The sequence below is a fragment of the Furipterus horrens genome, unplaced genomic scaffold (assembly GCF_987537825.1).
Source record: "Furipterus horrens unplaced genomic scaffold, mFurHor1.1.pri manual_scaffold_6, whole genome shotgun sequence".
In the NCBI taxonomy this organism is placed as follows: domain Eukaryota; kingdom Metazoa; phylum Chordata; class Mammalia; order Chiroptera; family Furipteridae; genus Furipterus; species Furipterus horrens.
The window spans coordinates 141,754,820-141,772,413 of NW_028327176.1; the positions used below are offsets into that span (position 1 = coordinate 141,754,820).

Genomic DNA, 17,594 nt, shown 5'->3' on the forward strand with positions numbered 1-17,594 from the left:
TTGTAGTATTGTTTGATATCTGGTGTTGTGATTCCTCCTGCTGTGTTCTTCTGTCTCAAGATTGCTTTTGCTATTCGGGGTCTTTTTTGGTTCCATATGAATTTATGGAGTATTTGTTCTAGGTCTGTGAAATATGTCATTGGTATTTTAATAGGGATTGCATTGAATTTGTAAATTGCTTTGGGTAGTATGGCCATTTTGATGATGTTGATTCTTCCCATCCAAGAACATGGTATTTGCTTCCATTTATTTGTTTCTTCCTTAATTTCTTTCTTCAATGTTATGTAATTTTCAGAGTACAAGTCTTTTATCTCTTTGGTTAAGTTTACTCCTAGGTACTTTATTTTTCTTGTTGCTATAGTAAATGGTATTTTCTTTTTTGTCTCTGTCTCTGCTATTTTATTGTTGGTGTACAGAAATGCCTTAGATTTCTGTATATTTATTTTGTACCCTGCGATTTTGCCAAATTCACTTATTATATTGAGTAGTCTTTTAGTGGAGTTTATAGGATTTTCTAGGTATACTATCATATCATCTGCATATAATGAAAGTTTCACTTCCTCTTTCCCAATTTGGATTCCTTTTATTTCTTTTTCTTGTCTGATTGCTGTGGCTAGGACTTCCAACACTATGTTGAAAAGGAGTGGAGAGAGTGGACAACCTTGTCTCGTTCCTGAGTTCAGGGGGAATGCTTTCAGTTTTTGTCCATTGAGTATGATGTTGGCCTCAGGCTTCTCATATATAGCCTTAATTATGTTAAGATATGCTCCCTTAATTCCCATTTTGCTGAGTGTTTTCATCATAAATGGGTGTTGAACTTTATCAAATGCTTTTTCTGCATCTATTGATATGATCATGTGATTTTTGTCTTTCATTCTGTTTAGGTGATGTATTATATTTATTGATTTGCGAATATTAAACCATCCTTGCATCCCTGGAATGAAGCCCACTTGATCATGATGTATGATCTTTTTGATGTGTTGCTGGATCCTGTTTGCCAATATTTTATTGAGGATTTTAGCATCGATGTTCATCAGTGATATTGGCCTGTAGTTTTCTTTCTTTGTTGTGTCTTGACCTGGTTTGGGGATTAGGATAATACTGGCTTCATAGAAAGAGTTTGGGATTTTCCCTTCTTCTTGGATTTTTTGGAACAGTTTGAGGAGGATAGGAGTTAGTTCTTCCCTGAATGTTTTGTAGAATTCGCCTGTGAAGCCATCCGGTCCAGGGCTTTTGTGTGCCGGGAGATTTTGGATTACTGTTTCAATTTCCTTCTTTGTTATTGGTCTGTTGAGACTTTCCACTTCTTCTTGATTCAGTTTTGGAAGGTTGTATGTTTCTAGAAATTTGTCCATTTCTTCTAGATTGTCAAATTTCTTGTCATACAGTTGTCTGAAGTAATTTCTAACTATCATTTGTATTTCTGAGGTATCAGTCGTGATTTCTCCTCTTTCATTTCTGATTTTGTTTATTTGTGTCTTCTCTCTTTTTTTCTTGATTAGACTGGCTAGAGGCTTGTCGATTTTGTTGATTTTTTCGAAGAACCAGCTCCTAGTTTCGTTGATCTTTTGGATTGTTTGTTTAGTCTCTATGTCATTTAGTTCTGCTCTGATCTTGATGATTTCATTCCTTCTTCTTGCCCTAGGCTTTGTTTGTTGTTGTTGTTCTAGTTCTTGTAGCATTGTGGTTAGGTTTTTTATTTGAGATTCTTCTAGCCTTTTCAGATATGCCTGTATTGCTATAAACTTCCCCCTCAGGACTGCTTTTGCTGTGTCCCACAGGTTTTGGGTTGTTGTGTGCTCATTATCATTAGTTTCTAGAAATTTCTTGATTGCTTCTTTGATGTCATTGTTAACCCATTCATTATTTAATAGCATGTTATTCAATCTCCATGAGTTTGGGTGTCTTTGATTTTTTCCTCTGAGGTTGATTTCTAGTTTCAAGGCATTGTGATCTGAAAAGATGCTTGATATGATTTCAATTTTCTTGAATTTGTTGAGGCTTGTTTTGTGACCTATCATGTGGTCTATCTTTGAAAATGTCCCATGTGCACTTGAAAAGAATGTATATTTTGCTTCTTTGGGGTGAAAAGTTCTATATATATCAGTTAGATCCATGTGGTTTAGTGTGTTGTTCAATGCCTGTATATCCTTGGTGTTTCTTTGCTTTGATGATCTGTCTATTGTTGATAATGGAGTGTTGAAGTCCCCTACTATGAGTGTGTTGTTGTTGATATCCTTTTTGTGGTCTTCTAGTATTTGCTTTATGTATTTGGGTGCTCCTATGTTGGGTGCATATATGTTTATCAAAGTCATATCTTCTTGATGGATTGTTCCTTTAAGTATTATGAAATGTCCTTCTTTGTCTCTTTTTATTGTCCTTGCTTTGAAATCCATTTTGTCTGATATGAGAACTGCTACCCCGGCTTTTTTTTCCAGTCCGTTTGCTTGGAATATTTTTTTATATCCCTTTACTTTCAGTCTGTGTAAATCTTTTGTTTTGAGGTGTGTTTCTTGTAGACAGCAAATATGTGGGTCCTGTTTTCTTATCCATTCCGTTACCATATGTCTTTTAATTGGAGCATTTAATCCATTTACATTTAAGGTTATTATTGACGTGTATTTATTCATTTCCCTTTGTACCTCTGTTCCTCTCCTCTCTTGTTTTTTCCTTCTTTTTTCTTAGAACAGTCCCTTTAGCATCTCCTGCAATGCTGGTTTGGTGGAGATGTATTCTTTCAGTCTTCCTTTGTCTGAGAAACTCCTTATTTCACCTTCTATTTTGAATGAGAGCCTTGCTGGGTAGAGTATTCTTGGTTGTAGGCCTTTGTTTTTCATTACTTGAAATATTTTTGACCATTCCCTTCTGGCTTGTAATGTTTCTGTTGAGAAATCAGTTGATAGCCTTATCGGAGCTCCCTTGTATGTTATTTGCTGCTTTTCTCTTGCTGCTTTTAGGATTCTCTCTTTGTCTTGGAATGTTGCCATTTTAACTATGATGTGCCTTGGAGTGGGTTTTTGGGGGTTCCTCTTGATTGGAACTCTCAGTGCTTCTTGGACTTGCATAGCTTTTCCTCTCATCAGGTTCAGAAAATTTTCTGTCACTATTTCTCCTATCAGATTTTCAATTCCATGTTCCTTTTCTTCTTCCTCTCGTATTCCGATGATCCTTAAATTATTTTTCCTAATGCTATCCTGTAATTCCCTTACATCTTGTTCATATTTTTTCAATCGTTTTTCATTTTGCTGTATTGTCTGGGAGTTTTTCTCTACATTATCTTCTAACTCACTAATCCGATCCTCTGCTTCGTTTAGTCTGCTTTTGACTGATTCTACTGTGTTTTTCAGTTCAGAGATTATTATTCTTAAGTTCTTCCTGGTTCTTGTTAACGATTTCTATGTCTTTTTTTATGCTGGTGTAGTTCTCTGCAAGTTCCCTGTAATTTTCTTGGAGCTGCTGGTAACTTCCTTGAAGGTTGTCATAGTTGATTTTAAGGATGTCGAGTATATTGAGCTTCTTTACCACCATTGCTTTGAATTCCATGTCTGACATTTGGGCTATGTCTATTTCGTCTATCTCTCTTTCTGAGGATTCCTCTTTTCTTTTCATTGAGGGGTTATTTTTGCGTCTTACCATGTTGGATTCTTTTTGTTTTTATTTATTTATTTATTTATTTATTTATTTATTGGGGGGGGGGTGGTCTGCTTTGACTTCCCTCCTTTGTGGTGTAATATTCTTTATCGAAGGTCTGGGAGTTTCAGTGGTGCAGTCTCTTTGATATCCTGAGCCTCATGGTCTTGAGTTACCCTTTATGTCGTTTGTTTATACTGTTCGGTTATATTTCAGATGTTCTTTGATAGGATCTTCCTTCTGGCTACTTGGTTGAGAGTCACTCTATCTGCTTTGTCTTGAGTTCTTTTGTGGATATGCTGTTAAAGACATAAACACACAGCCCAGGCAGGAGACCCACACCCTCAGAAAGTATCCCCCACTCTATCCTGCTATCGTTAGCCAACTAGCCCGTATTAATATAAATGTAAAGAGATTTGAGCTTTTATACTATAAGAAGAATAGATACGAGTTGTTTTTGGGGAGGAAAAATATAATTTTTGATAGAGGGGTTGATAGATTAATAATAGTTGAGACTGTGCAAGCCAGTTAGTAATATTTACATTGTATGTTAAGAAAAATAGAAGAAAAGGATAGAAAAATACTTAGTATAGTAAGAAAGTGGGATTGTATTGTATTTGGGTTTATATAGTAATTATATTGTATTATTTAAAGTAATAGGGGGGCTAAGCTAGACACACAAACGAATAAACCACTATTAAAGAGAAAGGCTGAGAAGGAGAGGTTATATGCAACACGTTAGAGATAAAGTTTGTTATTATTGGAAGAGGTGGAGGAAAAACACCCCCCCAAAAAATCCCCAAGAAAATAGAAGAAAGAAAAGAAGAAAGAGAGAAAGAGAAGAAAATAAAAATTTACCACAACCCCCCCCAAAAAACCCCAAAAGGTAAGCAAGAAAGGAACAAAGATAGAAAAGAAAGAATACAGAAGAAAGAAAGAAAAAAGAGAGAGAAAAAAAAAATTGAACCAAAAAAAAATATATATATATATATACATATATATATATATACATATATATATATACCCCCCAAAACCCCCCCCAAAAAAACCCCAGGAAAAGAATAAAGAAAGAAGGAAAGAAAAGAAATTATTAAGAAGAAAGAAAGAACAAGGGAGAAAAAATTTGGGAGAAAAAATTTGGAAAGAAAAAAAAAAAAAAAAACGATGTTTTTACTCCGTTTTAGCCTTGGTGTGTTGCCTTCTTTTTCTGGGTCCGCAGCTGGTCTAGTGTGGCAGGTCAGAGGTTCTTGTTCTTTTGCCGGACTGGTGTGCGCACCCGTTTGCCGCTATGGTGCGCGCCCGAGGTTGCCGGCACGGCGCGCTACCTTGCTGCCCCCTGTAGCCAGTTGAGGTGCCCCTGCGCGCTCGGACAGCCCGAGAGTTTGCCCCGCGGTTGGAGCCCACTGCTGCCGGGCCGCGGTGGTTCCCCGTTCGTGCCAAGGTGTCTCTGTCCGCGCGGGCGGCCCGAGCGCTTTCCCCGGGATTGGCTCCTGCTTTCGCTGGGCCACGGTGGTTCCCCGTTCGCGCCGAGGTGACCCTGCCCGCGCAGACGGCCCGAGCGCTTTCCCCGGGATTGGCTCCTGCTTTCGCTGGGCCGTGGGGGTTCCCCTTTCGCGCCGAGGTGACCCTGCCCGCGCGGGCGGCCCGAGCGCTTTCCCCGGGATTGGCTCCTGCTTTCGCTGGGCCGCGGCGGTTCCCCGTTTGCGCCAAGGTGACCCTGCCCGCACAGGCGGCCCGAGAGCTCCCACTGACCCCAGGCTGAGGTGCTTTCGCGCTCGCGCGCTGCCCCGTGCCCTCAGTCCCACTGAGCCGAGCTCCGGGGGTTGGTCTCTCGCCTCTTAGGGCAGGGCCAGGGACACTTGTGCTCAGTGGAATCGAGCGTCCGTGGGTCGCCGCCTCTCGCTGTTCCCGTGCTGCAGCCGCCCCGTTCCCTCACCCGTCTGGGTGGGCACAAACAGAGCCTGCGCTAGTGGTCTGCTTTCCGGCCTAGGGCCCTGCGCCCACGGGAGCTGTCTAGGGGTGTCTGTGCACAGTCCTCTGCGTGTTCAGTGGGCCCTCCCTGTGCCCGTTGGGGCACTGATCTTATGTCCGTTGGGGAGTGTCCGAGGGACGCCTGGACTCACGGCCCCGCGCACCTGGGCCAGTGAATGAGAGCACTTCCCTATGTGCGCCCCCGCGACCCAATGGTAGGGTTGAGGAGTGGATTAGCGCGCCCCTGCGCCTGGGCTCCTCCAGAACGGCCTACCACACCCAAACTTTCCTCCCGTCTCCACCATCCACTAGAGAAAAATATAAAGGAGAATTATGTTCTCACTTGCCCGGCAGCACGCTGTCTCCTGTCCTTCAGCGCCAATGCCACTTGGTCGAGTCCCGTCTCTGCCAGCGGGCAGAGATCCGCTCTCCGCCTGACTCCTCTCTGGGGTAGCCTGTGGTCGCCAAAAATCCTTTGTGTGCTTCCCGCCACAGCTCGGGCAGCCGCCCCAGTCAGGAATCCCGTTTCGTCCCCTTTTTCTCCGCTATCCTCACTAAACAGGTTGTTCCCAGATGGATTTTCTCTAATCCAGCAGTGCCTTGGCTCAAGTCCCGCCAATGTCCAGCTGCTCACTGAGATGTTCTGTCTGCAATTAGACCAAACTGCAGACGGGTCTCCGGAGCCTAAAACCGCAACCTCTCCTCACTCCTCCGCCATCTTACCTCTCTCCTATTTTTGGTTTTTAAAAATTAACCAGCCTTGGCCAGTAGCTCAGTTGGTTAGTGTCATCCTGATACACCAAGGTTGCACAGGTTAGGGCATATACCAGAATCCTTCTCTCCCTCCCTCCCTTCCTCTCTCTCACTCTCTGAAATCAATAAATGAGAAAAAAATTTTAATAATAAAACTTTTTTAAAAATGTAACCATATCTGCAGGACCTCCCTATGCATGTTTTGTAACCTCCCATAAATCTGAAATTACTACAAAATGAAAAGTTTTTAAAATTGACCTACTGATATTTATATCCTGATTTTAAAAAGATAACTATGACCAATAAATCAGGCTTAAAAAAAAAAGCCTGTGTCTATTAATGGTTATCAAATATTTATTTCAGTCCCATTTAGGTTAAAAAATAAAAAAGCTTCAACTATAAAGTCATTCTTTTAGGAACATGGCCTTTTAATATTTTTTTAAAAGGCACAGGGCACAGAAGGGGCAGAGGGTAGGCATCCTGGAAATACGACAAACCCCTCCACTAGCTGTCTGAGAAGTGAGCACTTCCCACCATCAGCTCCCAGGCCTCTCAGTCAGCAGCACAAACCCTCGCTGATGGCCCCCAGACCTCCCGGCACTCAGGCAGGCACAGAGCATCCCCTTCTAAACCACAGAACTGCTTTCCTTTTACCTGGTATCTCTGCCCCGCACTGAACACTCCCTGCATTTATTTTCCATAGAGACCTCACAGAAGGAAAAACATTCCCATACCATTGCTTTCTTTAAAAAATGCTCTCAAGAAATAATGATTTTGGAAGAAAATAAGCATTCCCTTTCTCAAAGGCCTCTGATTAGCTCCAGGCTTCATGGTGAGGCGTGTGCCCTGCTGCTTCAATTACATTAACTAAAAAAGCAGCTGTTCCAAAATATGAACAAAGGTAGTTGGTTAGGCTGCTGGTAAAGACAGGTCCGTGGCAGTCAGCGCTTGATGGCAAGAAGGCAAGAAAGGAAAGGGCAGAACACACAGCAGGATCACCTGATGGGCCGGGAGGCCAAAGCAGCCAGAAAGCCAAAGGTGTGATGGCTACAGGAAGCAATCTGGTCCAGAGTGATGACAGAGAGGCAGGCAGCTGCTGCGGAGCAGTCTCCTCCAGTCTGCGCCCCTCCGTGACACACATCTTTAAGTGCTGACTGTCAACACCAAGCTGAACAGTGATCTTTCAAATCTGATCCACTGCATTTAGATAAGTCAAGCCTTGCCTGTTTTTATTGCTATTTTCTCCTCCATCACTGGCTTAGAGTATCCTAAATAATCTGCTTCTTGCCTCTCGGTCCAGACTCACACTTGTATTTGAGTTCCCAGTCATAAAGACCCTGTGCCCTCCTAGAACCCCCAACATCCAGATTTTGTGTCACTCCACCATATTCCCACAGGAACTCCATAATAGCACTTACCAAGCTGAAAGCATGACATTCATCTTGTCCCAGTGCTGCCTTAGAAGGATCACTGGTGACCCCGTCCCCTCTTCTGTAGAGAAACTGGCTCAGAAAGCACGGGCCACAGGGAGTCAGGAGTTGGGGGTGGGGGAGGGAGTAATACCATTATCAGGGCAGCCAAAAGCTTGGCTGGGTGGAAGCTCTCCCCCCTCCAAAATCCCTGTGGGTCTGTTTCCATCTAAGGTGACCACCTTCTCTCAATGCTGTTACTTTATAAGAGCTTGAAAGTGAACCCTGATCAGTGGAAGTCATTTGGAGAAGAGGCAGCAAACTGGAGAGACTATACTGCTTTGGAATGCCTGGGGCTCACCTCCTTCCCTTTCTTCACCCCCTCTGCAGTACAGGATCTCTGGCCTGAGCTTTAGCCCTTGCTCAGTATAAATCCCTAGGCAGGCAAGTTGACATTTCTAGTGAGAGGAGACCTCAAACCAAAATAATTAGGCACAAGAGGAGTGCAACCACTGTAAGAAAAGGGCCACAGACTGGAAAGCTACAACATGAGGCAGAGTTATTGAGACAGACAGAGACACCAAAAATTTTTAATTAGCATTCTAAATATCCTCTGAGAGATAATGGAAGATTAGCAGTACAAACCAAAGAGAAGTATTAAGAAGAAAAATATAAAAGTTGAACCTAATAGATGAGAGAAATAGCACTATGGATACAAGAGAGAAGAGCCATGGAGGCTCAGAGAGATGTGTTCTCCCAGAAGGAAGAGGAAAGAATGAAAGGACTCATTCAGACATGCAGAAAATAAAAGCAGAGCCTTCAGTATCCAGAAAATAGGGAGAGAAGAAAGGGGAAAAAAAAAAAAAAAGGAAATTGACAACTCCCCAGAATTAAAAAGATTAAAGATTTCAAATTAAAAGAGTTTTATAAAGAACCGAACAAGATACATTAAGACCCACACCAAGGCACATTACAGTGAAATTTAAAGCTGCTTAGATTAAATGCAAATTCTAAAAGCTTCCAGAGGAAAAAAGAAAGAAAAAGAATCAGATTAACATCAGATTTTCCAATAGCAATATGGAGGCAAAAAGGCAATGGAGTTACATCATCAAATTTTATATTAAAAAGAAAATATAATTTTTAAATCACTGAAAGAAGAGAATTTTGAACAGAGAATTAGCAAATGTGAGGTCATAACAAATATGTTTATAGGCATGCAAAGCTACTGATGGTTTGCCCTTGAAAGGCTCCCTCTGAAAAGACTCATCAAGGATGTACTTTGATAAAGAAAATCAGACCCTCTAGGATCCTCTGATCCTCTGATATGGGAAGTTAGCCTAGTCACATAACTTAGTAAGCCTTATTGTCTGAAAGAGGATGAGAGCAAGAGAGAGACAGTATTTCCAAAATTCCAGAAGTAAAATATTACATAACAGCAATGCAAATGGGATGAGGACTGGGAAGAGAGGGACCCAAGGTTCTCATGAACCTGCTAACATACTTGTATCATTAGAGGGCAAGTACAGAATAGGATACATTTAAGAAATAAATAAGGATAAATAAATACACATTAGGATCTTAAGAGCAACCACTATAACAACAAAAATAGAATTTGTTTTAAATGACAAAAAAAATTTTAGCTATCATTGGAAAGCAGGAAATGAGAAAAATAAAGAACAAAGTAATAGTAGGGAGAAAAGTATTAAATAAGATGTTAGAAAAAAGTTCTAATAAAGCAATAATAGGTATAAATTATTAAATTCACCAATTCAGATTAGTTATAAGTAATACATTGCCTACAAGAGACAAATACAAAAAAAGACAAGAAAGAAAGAAAGAAAGAAAGAAAGAAAGAAAGAAAGAAAGAAAGAAAGAAAGAAAAGAAAAAGAAAGGAAGAGGATAGAGAAAGATAACCCAAGCAAATAGGAACCAAACGAAAGCTCAAGAATCATTCTCAATAACTGATAATATAGAATTCAAAGTTAAAAAATCATAAGGGACAGAGATGTGTGATATATACTGAAAAAGAGAAACAAAAAACAGTAAAAGGTGTGATTTTTCATGTTATATGAACCTAATAATATAACTTCAAATATATACTTACTCTTAAAGGAAGAACTGACAGAATGACAGAAAAAAAGAGATAAACAAATATACTTGAATATTTTAACCCATTCCTTCCAGAAACTGCTAGAACAAGCAGACAAAAAACAAGCTGCTGAGATATAGAAGGTCTAAACAATACACTAAATATGCTTAAGCAAGTACATAGAGAGCTATACACCCATACAGGGAATATAAAATTAATTTTTACATTTATAAAACAGCCACACACTAGGCTAAAGGGTCAGTAAATTCCAAGCAATTAGTATCACTAAGACTACCTGCTCTGATCATAAAATTTAAAAACAATAACAAAAATAAAAGCTTTAAAAAATTGCATTTAGCTAGAACATAGGTGAAAATGAAAAACATTAGGGAACTTTTTAAAAATATACAGAATTGAATGACAATGAAGAAAACACTTTTCAACTTTGTGAGACGCAGCTCAAGCATTACTCAGAGGAAAATGTACAACCATACATTCCTCCTAATGCCGAAATGAGCCAATGTTTCCCTGAAAGTCACCCACACAAAACAAGGAACTCTGTGAAAAAACCCTCACAAAATCTGCACTATTTCCCTGGTGGCATGCAGGGTGCTCTTCTCCCAGGATTCATGAGAGACCAAATATAATGCTGTCAATAAATAGAAATCTAAAGGATAAAACCACAGCAGGCAAGGATTAAGGCTCCCCAGTAAGCCTATCTAAGCTATTAACCAAATTATCCTCTCTGTCACGAAAAAATAACAGGGCTCTGAACCCTACAAAAGTTCATATCCTTTTGATCCCATATTAAATTGGATGTAAAAATCAACAGCCCCTGCAGTCAAGGTCTGGGCACTGGTACTTTCATACTCCTCCTGTCTAGCACCAAGTGCCAGCCTTTCCCACCATGTGGGATTAGGTACCGCCCTCTAACTGATATTGCTGTCAGGAGAATAAAACATATTTTCAGCCCTGGCTGGTGTGGCTCAGTGGCTTGAGCGCTGGCCTGTGAACCAAAGGACCATAGTTCAATTCCCAGGCAGGGCACATGCCTGGGTTGCGGGACAGGTCCCCAGTTAGGGGCATGCGAGAAGCAACCACACATTGATGTTTCTCTCCCTCTCTTTCTCCATTCCTTCCCCTCTCTAAAAATAACTAAATAACATCTTAAAAACACACACAAATATATGTGTATATTTTCACAAGTACCTGATAGGGTAAGTCAGCCATCCTTAAATAGGTTTCCATTTTCAAACAGAAAGGAGATAAACTGGGGACACCATTGTTAGGTCTTGCAAACTGATGCAAAATAATAGCATCTTTGGAGTCAATCTCTTGTTGTTTCCTGTTAAAACCAAAACAGAAATAAAGAACAATCCACATGTTACACATTTGGTTCCCTTAGTTCCTTGGAGATCCCTGCTGGGCTGTAGCTCCTCAATGAACAAGCAAATCTGTTTGTCATGGGCTTACCTTACCCAGAAGCACTTAGGAAGTGGAAGCATGGTTGAAACACAAAAGAACCTTACAAACTCTGATATTACCATGCCCCCAAAAGCTCAGAAAAGTAAGTACATACCAACCTCCTTCTGGTCCCGATGGACAGGAAGAGTACTTTTGGGTACAGGTTCCCCTCTTCCCCTTATTGGCTATGTTTACCTGCCAGGGACAAGTTGGATGGATAAAAATTATATTCTGGGCTTATTATGTGTCAGGCATTGTTTTGAGGGCTTCACAGGTATTATCTCATTTAACCTTCACAATAACCTTATGAGGTAGGTGCTATTGCTATGTCTTATAGATCAGGAAACTGAGGCACAGAGGATTAACCTGACCAGTCACATTCCAAGCAAATGGCAGAACCCAGCCAGAACCAGGCAGTCAGAGCCTCTGTTCTTGACCACTTCACTGCACTGTGAGACAGTCTATTCATCCACAGAACCTTGAAATAACAGTGCAGATTTATCTGCCATGACCCAAGTCTTCAGGCAAATCTGAGATGCTGAGTACTCTGGCTCCTCTTTTAACTCTCTGTGCCTTCAACTGGACTTTCACCTGTGGTGCCAAGGAACCTGGCTTCTGGGGCTCCCTCATCCGCTCCACCTTCACAAGGTCCCCACTTCTCCCATACAGTATTTATCTTAGTGCCCCTACCTTTTCCCCTTCTTCTGTCTCATCCATGCATCATTTCTTTGGCTACTCTTTTGGGTGTGGAGGACTTCCCTGATACAGACTTTTAATAGCCATCAAGAAGTAAAATGGCTCTGGCGGGTGTGGCTCAGTGGATTGAGTGCTGGCCTGGGAACCAAAAGTCACCACTTCGATTCCCAGTCAGGGCACATGTCTGGGTTGCGGGTATACAAGAGGCAACCACTCGATGTCTCTCTCACACATTGACGTTTCTCTCCCTCTCTTTCTCCCTCCCTTCCCCTCTCTCTAAAAATAAATAAATATTTTCTTTAAAAGAAGTAAAATGAATACTGTATTTGACATCTGGACACTTGGGGTCAAGAGTCCAAGTCCTGTTTCCTACTGGCCATTTTACCCTCAACCTCTTCTCCTCTCTCACAGGAAAAGTAAGGACTGTACCTATTCTGTATTGATTATTATCCTGAGACTTAAGTAAGTTAACATCTGTAAACATTTGGTGAGCTATCAGCATTATGTAAGAGGGGTGGGTTTTGTTATTATTCAAAAAGATATGGTCTTACTCCCTTACACTACAAAATCTCACCATTCCACACAGCTCCACTCCTACCCCACAGGAGCCTTCTGCCCTTTCCAGCTTTCACTCCACCCAACCACTTTCCACTCTTCTCTTTGGCCTTCACTGAGACTCTGCTTCCCTCATATTGTTCCCAGTTTAACCCCTGAAGAACTTCTATCTGAGCAAAGACAAGCCCTTCATATCATCATCACACAGATGTTCACTTACTGCAGCATCTCCGTTCAATGTAACAAACTCTTCTGGAGAAGCTTGCCACTCAAGTGCCCATTACACTTTAAAAGGTAAGAATGGCTCATTTTGAAAATATTGGTTAAAAGAATAAAAATATTTGCTGCTTTCTGGCCATATTTGCTATGAAACAAAGGTTTTCATTTAGATGACATGTTTGGAAGGTCAGATATTAAAATTAAAAAGCCATTTAGATTATGTTTCTAGAAAGTGAAAATTGTAGATTTGAAAATTAACTGATTTTGTCCAGTCAAATAATTCAAGTCATGGAACATGGTACATTCATGTAAATTAGCCAGGCAAAATTTTAACAACTGAAAGGTTAGGAGATAAATATAAAATCCCTTGCACCACTTACCAGAACAATCTAATTCTAATGGTTAACTTGGGCCATGTCATAAGGATGAATGCTAACTATGTGATAAGCATATATGCCAATGACTTTGTATACGTGCATATTAAATGACTTCAGTAACACTATAGAATGGATATTGTTATAGCTTAAATTTAGTATATTTTTAAGTATGTATTATATTTTATAGTAGAGAGGAAAACTGAAGCTTGGAGGGGTTAATAACTCGCCCAAGGGATATCAAATTAAGATCAAGTTGTTAATAGCTCCAGTTCCCCAGTTCTTAAGCACTTCAACTACACCAAAATGGACCGTTCCTCAGTTAATTTTATTAAGACAGTCAGTTTGACTCAGACCACTCAAGCCTGGAACTTTCTGATGAAAGTCTATAATAAGTAATATTCAACTTGTATGCTCACTGTATGCCAAGTGGTGTGCTAAGCATTTCACATATGTTAACTCATTTCATCAACTTTATGAGGAAGGCTACTATTACCAGCCCTGTTTTACAAATGAAAAAACCCAGCATCCAAGGTTACACTCCAATCCAAGGTCACATGACTGATTAAAAGCAGAGTGAATTTTAACTTAATCTGGTCCCAGAGCCCTGCCTCCACACATCAGGAACATCTCCAACTTAGGATGAGAGAAGCAGGTAACCTGTTTCCTGGACAGCTACATTTCATAAAGTGACCTTACAATGAGGGTTGTATAAGAGAACACCTGTAGAGCAGCAAGACTAGCCTCTAGTCTCATGGTGAAAGATATCACAGGTGACCATGCCTCTGTGTACGGCTGAGGAGTTGTTTGTGGAGATCAGATGACCCTTCTCTGATTCCCAAAGTTTTCTAGGACAGGCTGAACTCATGTGCCTTAAATGCAAATGAGCTACCAGTAACCAAGTCATTAATTTAGTCATTCAACTAACAATACATTTTCAAATGCCAAATTGAACTGAAGATAGTTGCCAGGCTACCTCCACTCAGGGAGAAAAAACACAGGATTGTGTTTAAAAATATTGTGGTGGGGAAAACATGGATAAAATCCAAAATATTCACTTTGGTTATACTCATTAATGAAACTTCATAAATAACTCTTACCTGTCAACTTCACCTTCCACTCTGGAGACATAGCCATACATTAAAGTTAAGTCTATGCAGGAGCAAATCCAAGTAGGATGGTGAAAACCATATGATTGCCAGTGAACTTACTGTAACCCTTTCAAAATGTATTGTCCATTTTGCATATTTTGCATTGTTTTGTGTTTTCCCTAAACTGCACAGGTAACTGATGATTTCACCTTAACTGGAGGTCTCTATCATGTAACCTGTGAACTTCAGTCCCCACCCTATTTTTTTCCCTATCTCTCTGTGCCCCTAGAAGCTGTCAAAAACTCAGGTCCTGCAATGGCTGGTGTGGCTCAGTGGATTGGGTAACAGCCCACAAACCAAAATGTCACCAGTTCAATTCCCAGTCAGGGCACATGCCTGGGTTGCAAGCCAGGTCCATATGTATCTCTCACACATTGATGTTTCTCTCCCTCTCTTTCTCTCTCCCTTCCCCTCTCTCTAAAAGTAAATAAATAAAATTTAAAAACAAAAACAACCTCAGGTCCTTACCACAGGCCTATCTTCCCCAAGCAATGCCCCAATTCTCTGTATTTCTCTTCCTCTCCCCCAATCAAAACCTCTTTCAGACTTGGTACTCTCTAAGAGGCAGTGGTGGAAAAGTTCAGGCTCAGGAGACACACCTTCCCAGATTTAAGTCTGGATCCTACTACTTTTACTGTGTGATCTTGGGCAAGTTGCTTAACCATCCTGGGCCACACTTTCCTTACCTATAAAATGGGGATCAAGCATTCAAAGCTAGTTTTAAGGAATAAATGCAATCACGGAAGTAAAGCACTGCTATGCAGAACCTGCGCTAAGGGCTCAAAAATGGGCAGCCACTTTTATTACTTACATTGTAACAGGGTTTTCCAACTCAATTTAAGCATTTGTCAAGAAACAAAAGTGAATAAACCAAGGATTAAAAACACCTCAACTAAATAAGTAAGTATCCAAGTAGTTTCCTAAGGAGGTAAGGACACATCTGTGTCCAAAGGCCCCTTCTGTGTCCAGCGACCACACCCACCAGGGCGTGGCCTGCTCCCAGGGTGAGCTTCTCGCTCCTCCTCGCTATTTCTGCAAGGTCATTTAAGCAAGGTTTGGACTCAGTCCTGTGAAGCTGTGCCTTCACTCCCTCCACAAAGTGGACAACTGGTGAGAAGCCACATGGTTTGGGATCCTGAAAAGTCTTTGGGCTGGAATATAATTGAGAAACGATGTGATTACTGTTTAAATTACTGCACAAAAGTTTTAGTTTTTCATATAGTTGAAACTTGAAGTGGTTTTAAAAGTAGCAAAAACATAAAATACTCTAGAGAGATAATTTCACTTAAAATTTCACTTGGTTCAACTAGATTAAAGGCATTGTGCTGAGAGCATTCAATGTATAATAAGATCAAAAAAACTTCTCAATTATGACTAAATAATATGAAAGCCAAAACATTTCCCCAGACCTAAATTATTTCCCACCCTCGGAGACCTGAATATTCACATTTCCTCCTCCTGGAATTCCTGCAGGCCTATTAAAGGTCATCTGTCACTGACTTTGTTTAGTCTATTATATAGGCCTCCTACTGGAAAAAGGCAGTATGGACCCATTGCTCATTATTTACAAAATACCGGCCAACAGGGACATTCTAAGATATTGAAAACTGCTCACTTCTGGTCATTTCCCAGTGACAGAGGGTTCAAACATTCAGAAATTTTTAATGGCAAATTAATGTAGCAATTAGCCAAACGACCATCTCAGTAGTATATGGTATTACCCTACTCAAACAAAAATCTCACATCCAGCTGGATGTACCAACAGCAGGGCCTCCATTTTCTGATACTTCGAAGCCAATCTGGTAAACATTCTGCGGCAGGCCGCCGATGCAACTATTTATGGCACTGGGTGTCTCCCACGATCTTGTCAAATGGGCCCATGTGTGGGCCCATGTGCTAGCCCTGTACTTGGATCTCCCACAGCTCAGCTACCCAACAATGGCATTTAAACCTAAAGGTAGTGCTTAGCTTTAAATACCAGATTAGCAGAGAGCCAGGTTAAGGCTACATCAAAACTGCAAACTGCACATCACTACACCTGGCCATGCACCCTTAACAAGGACACAGAGGTCTCTGGACCTTTTGCAATTTCAACCTTATGATGATGTTAACATTTGGGGAGGGATAGTGGAGAACTAACCTTTAAGTAAAAGATAAGGTTAGTGGTCAATGTTCCACTATTATTATCTATTAACAAGTAAGGCATTTCATAAAAGTGTAACTTAGTATCTCTGCAGAGCCTAATTCTATTGTTGAAAAAACATTGCACTTAGGATCTTCCTAAGGGCGTTTCATATTAGACTATTTTGCTCCACAACAACCCAGTCTTTTTGCTTTCAGCACCGAAAGATTGGGAGACAAATGTTTTTCCCTCCCAATACCAGTTTAATTCTCCTGTTAACTCTAAACTGCCCCTCATGACCAGGTGACCGTGCACTGCCTCTGGGGAAAGGCAGTACAGGTCTCAGGGCATTTGGGTAGCAAGACCGAGGGACTGGCACGCCCCACCCCACCCCCCTGTGCCAGCTCTGCCCCGGCCAAGTGCCCCTCTGGCGCCCCTAGGCGGGGCCCTCTCTCCGGCTCACCTAATGACCAGGAGTTCGTGAAGCAGATACGCAGCTGCGGCCAACAAAGCTCCCCCGGTCAAGTAAAGTGTTTTCTTCCACCAGGGATCGGAGCCCAGCCCTGCCATGATCCCACCGTAATCCTGCAAAGGGAAAGCGATGATGTCCCCATAAAAGGAGAAGGGCTCCTCGGACCCGGCCCACCAGCCGAAGAAGGTGACGCTCTGGTTCCAGCTCAGATCCACCACGCACGGCCTGGACGAGGCAAAGCCAACCCCCCAGTGCATGCTGCGCGGCTGGCTGCGGGCGCCCCTCCCAGGGCCCGCGCCGCCCGCATGAGAAGGGGCCGGCGCGGCCGGGCGCGGGCTCAGCTGCGCGCTGCGGGCGCCGGCGGCGCGGGTGGCGGTGACCGAGGTGGTGGAGGCAAAGGATGAGTTGAAAGGGCTTGGGCCACGGGCGGCGGGCCTGGCCGGCGGGACCCCAGGGTCCGGGGCGGCAGGGGCAGCCGCCGGGTTCCCCCGCAGCGGCCTCTCCGCGCCAGTCTTTGTGTCGGCGCCTGGATAAGGCCGCGTGATGTCATTACTCCCCGGGGCAGGGAAACAGAGGCGGGATAAAGTCACCTACCCCGCGCCCTGCCCCCGCCCTGCATCTCCGCGGTCAGACGGCCTCCGCCCCTGGCGGGAGATGCAGGGCTCGGGTGCGCAGGGCGACCTGCGCG

The 17,594-nt window shown here is 42.2% G+C and overlaps 1 protein-coding gene across 1 annotated transcript in view; it reads right to left on the reverse strand.

Moving 5' to 3' along the window:
* The window catches only part of FAXC (failed axon connections homolog, metaxin like GST domain containing), a 74,709-nt gene extending 57,546 nt beyond the window's left edge, over positions 1 to 17,163 (reverse strand). The window contains exons 1-2 of the mRNA XM_090280563.1: positions 16,898 to 17,163; positions 11,063 to 11,198 (exon numbers count right to left, since the gene is read on the reverse strand). Coding sequence (XP_090136689.1) covers positions 11,063 to 11,198; positions 16,898 to 17,163 — 402 coding nt within the window. The remainder of the gene's footprint in view (positions 1 to 11,062; positions 11,199 to 16,897) is intronic.
* Between the last annotated feature and the right edge of the window lie 431 nt (positions 17,164 to 17,594).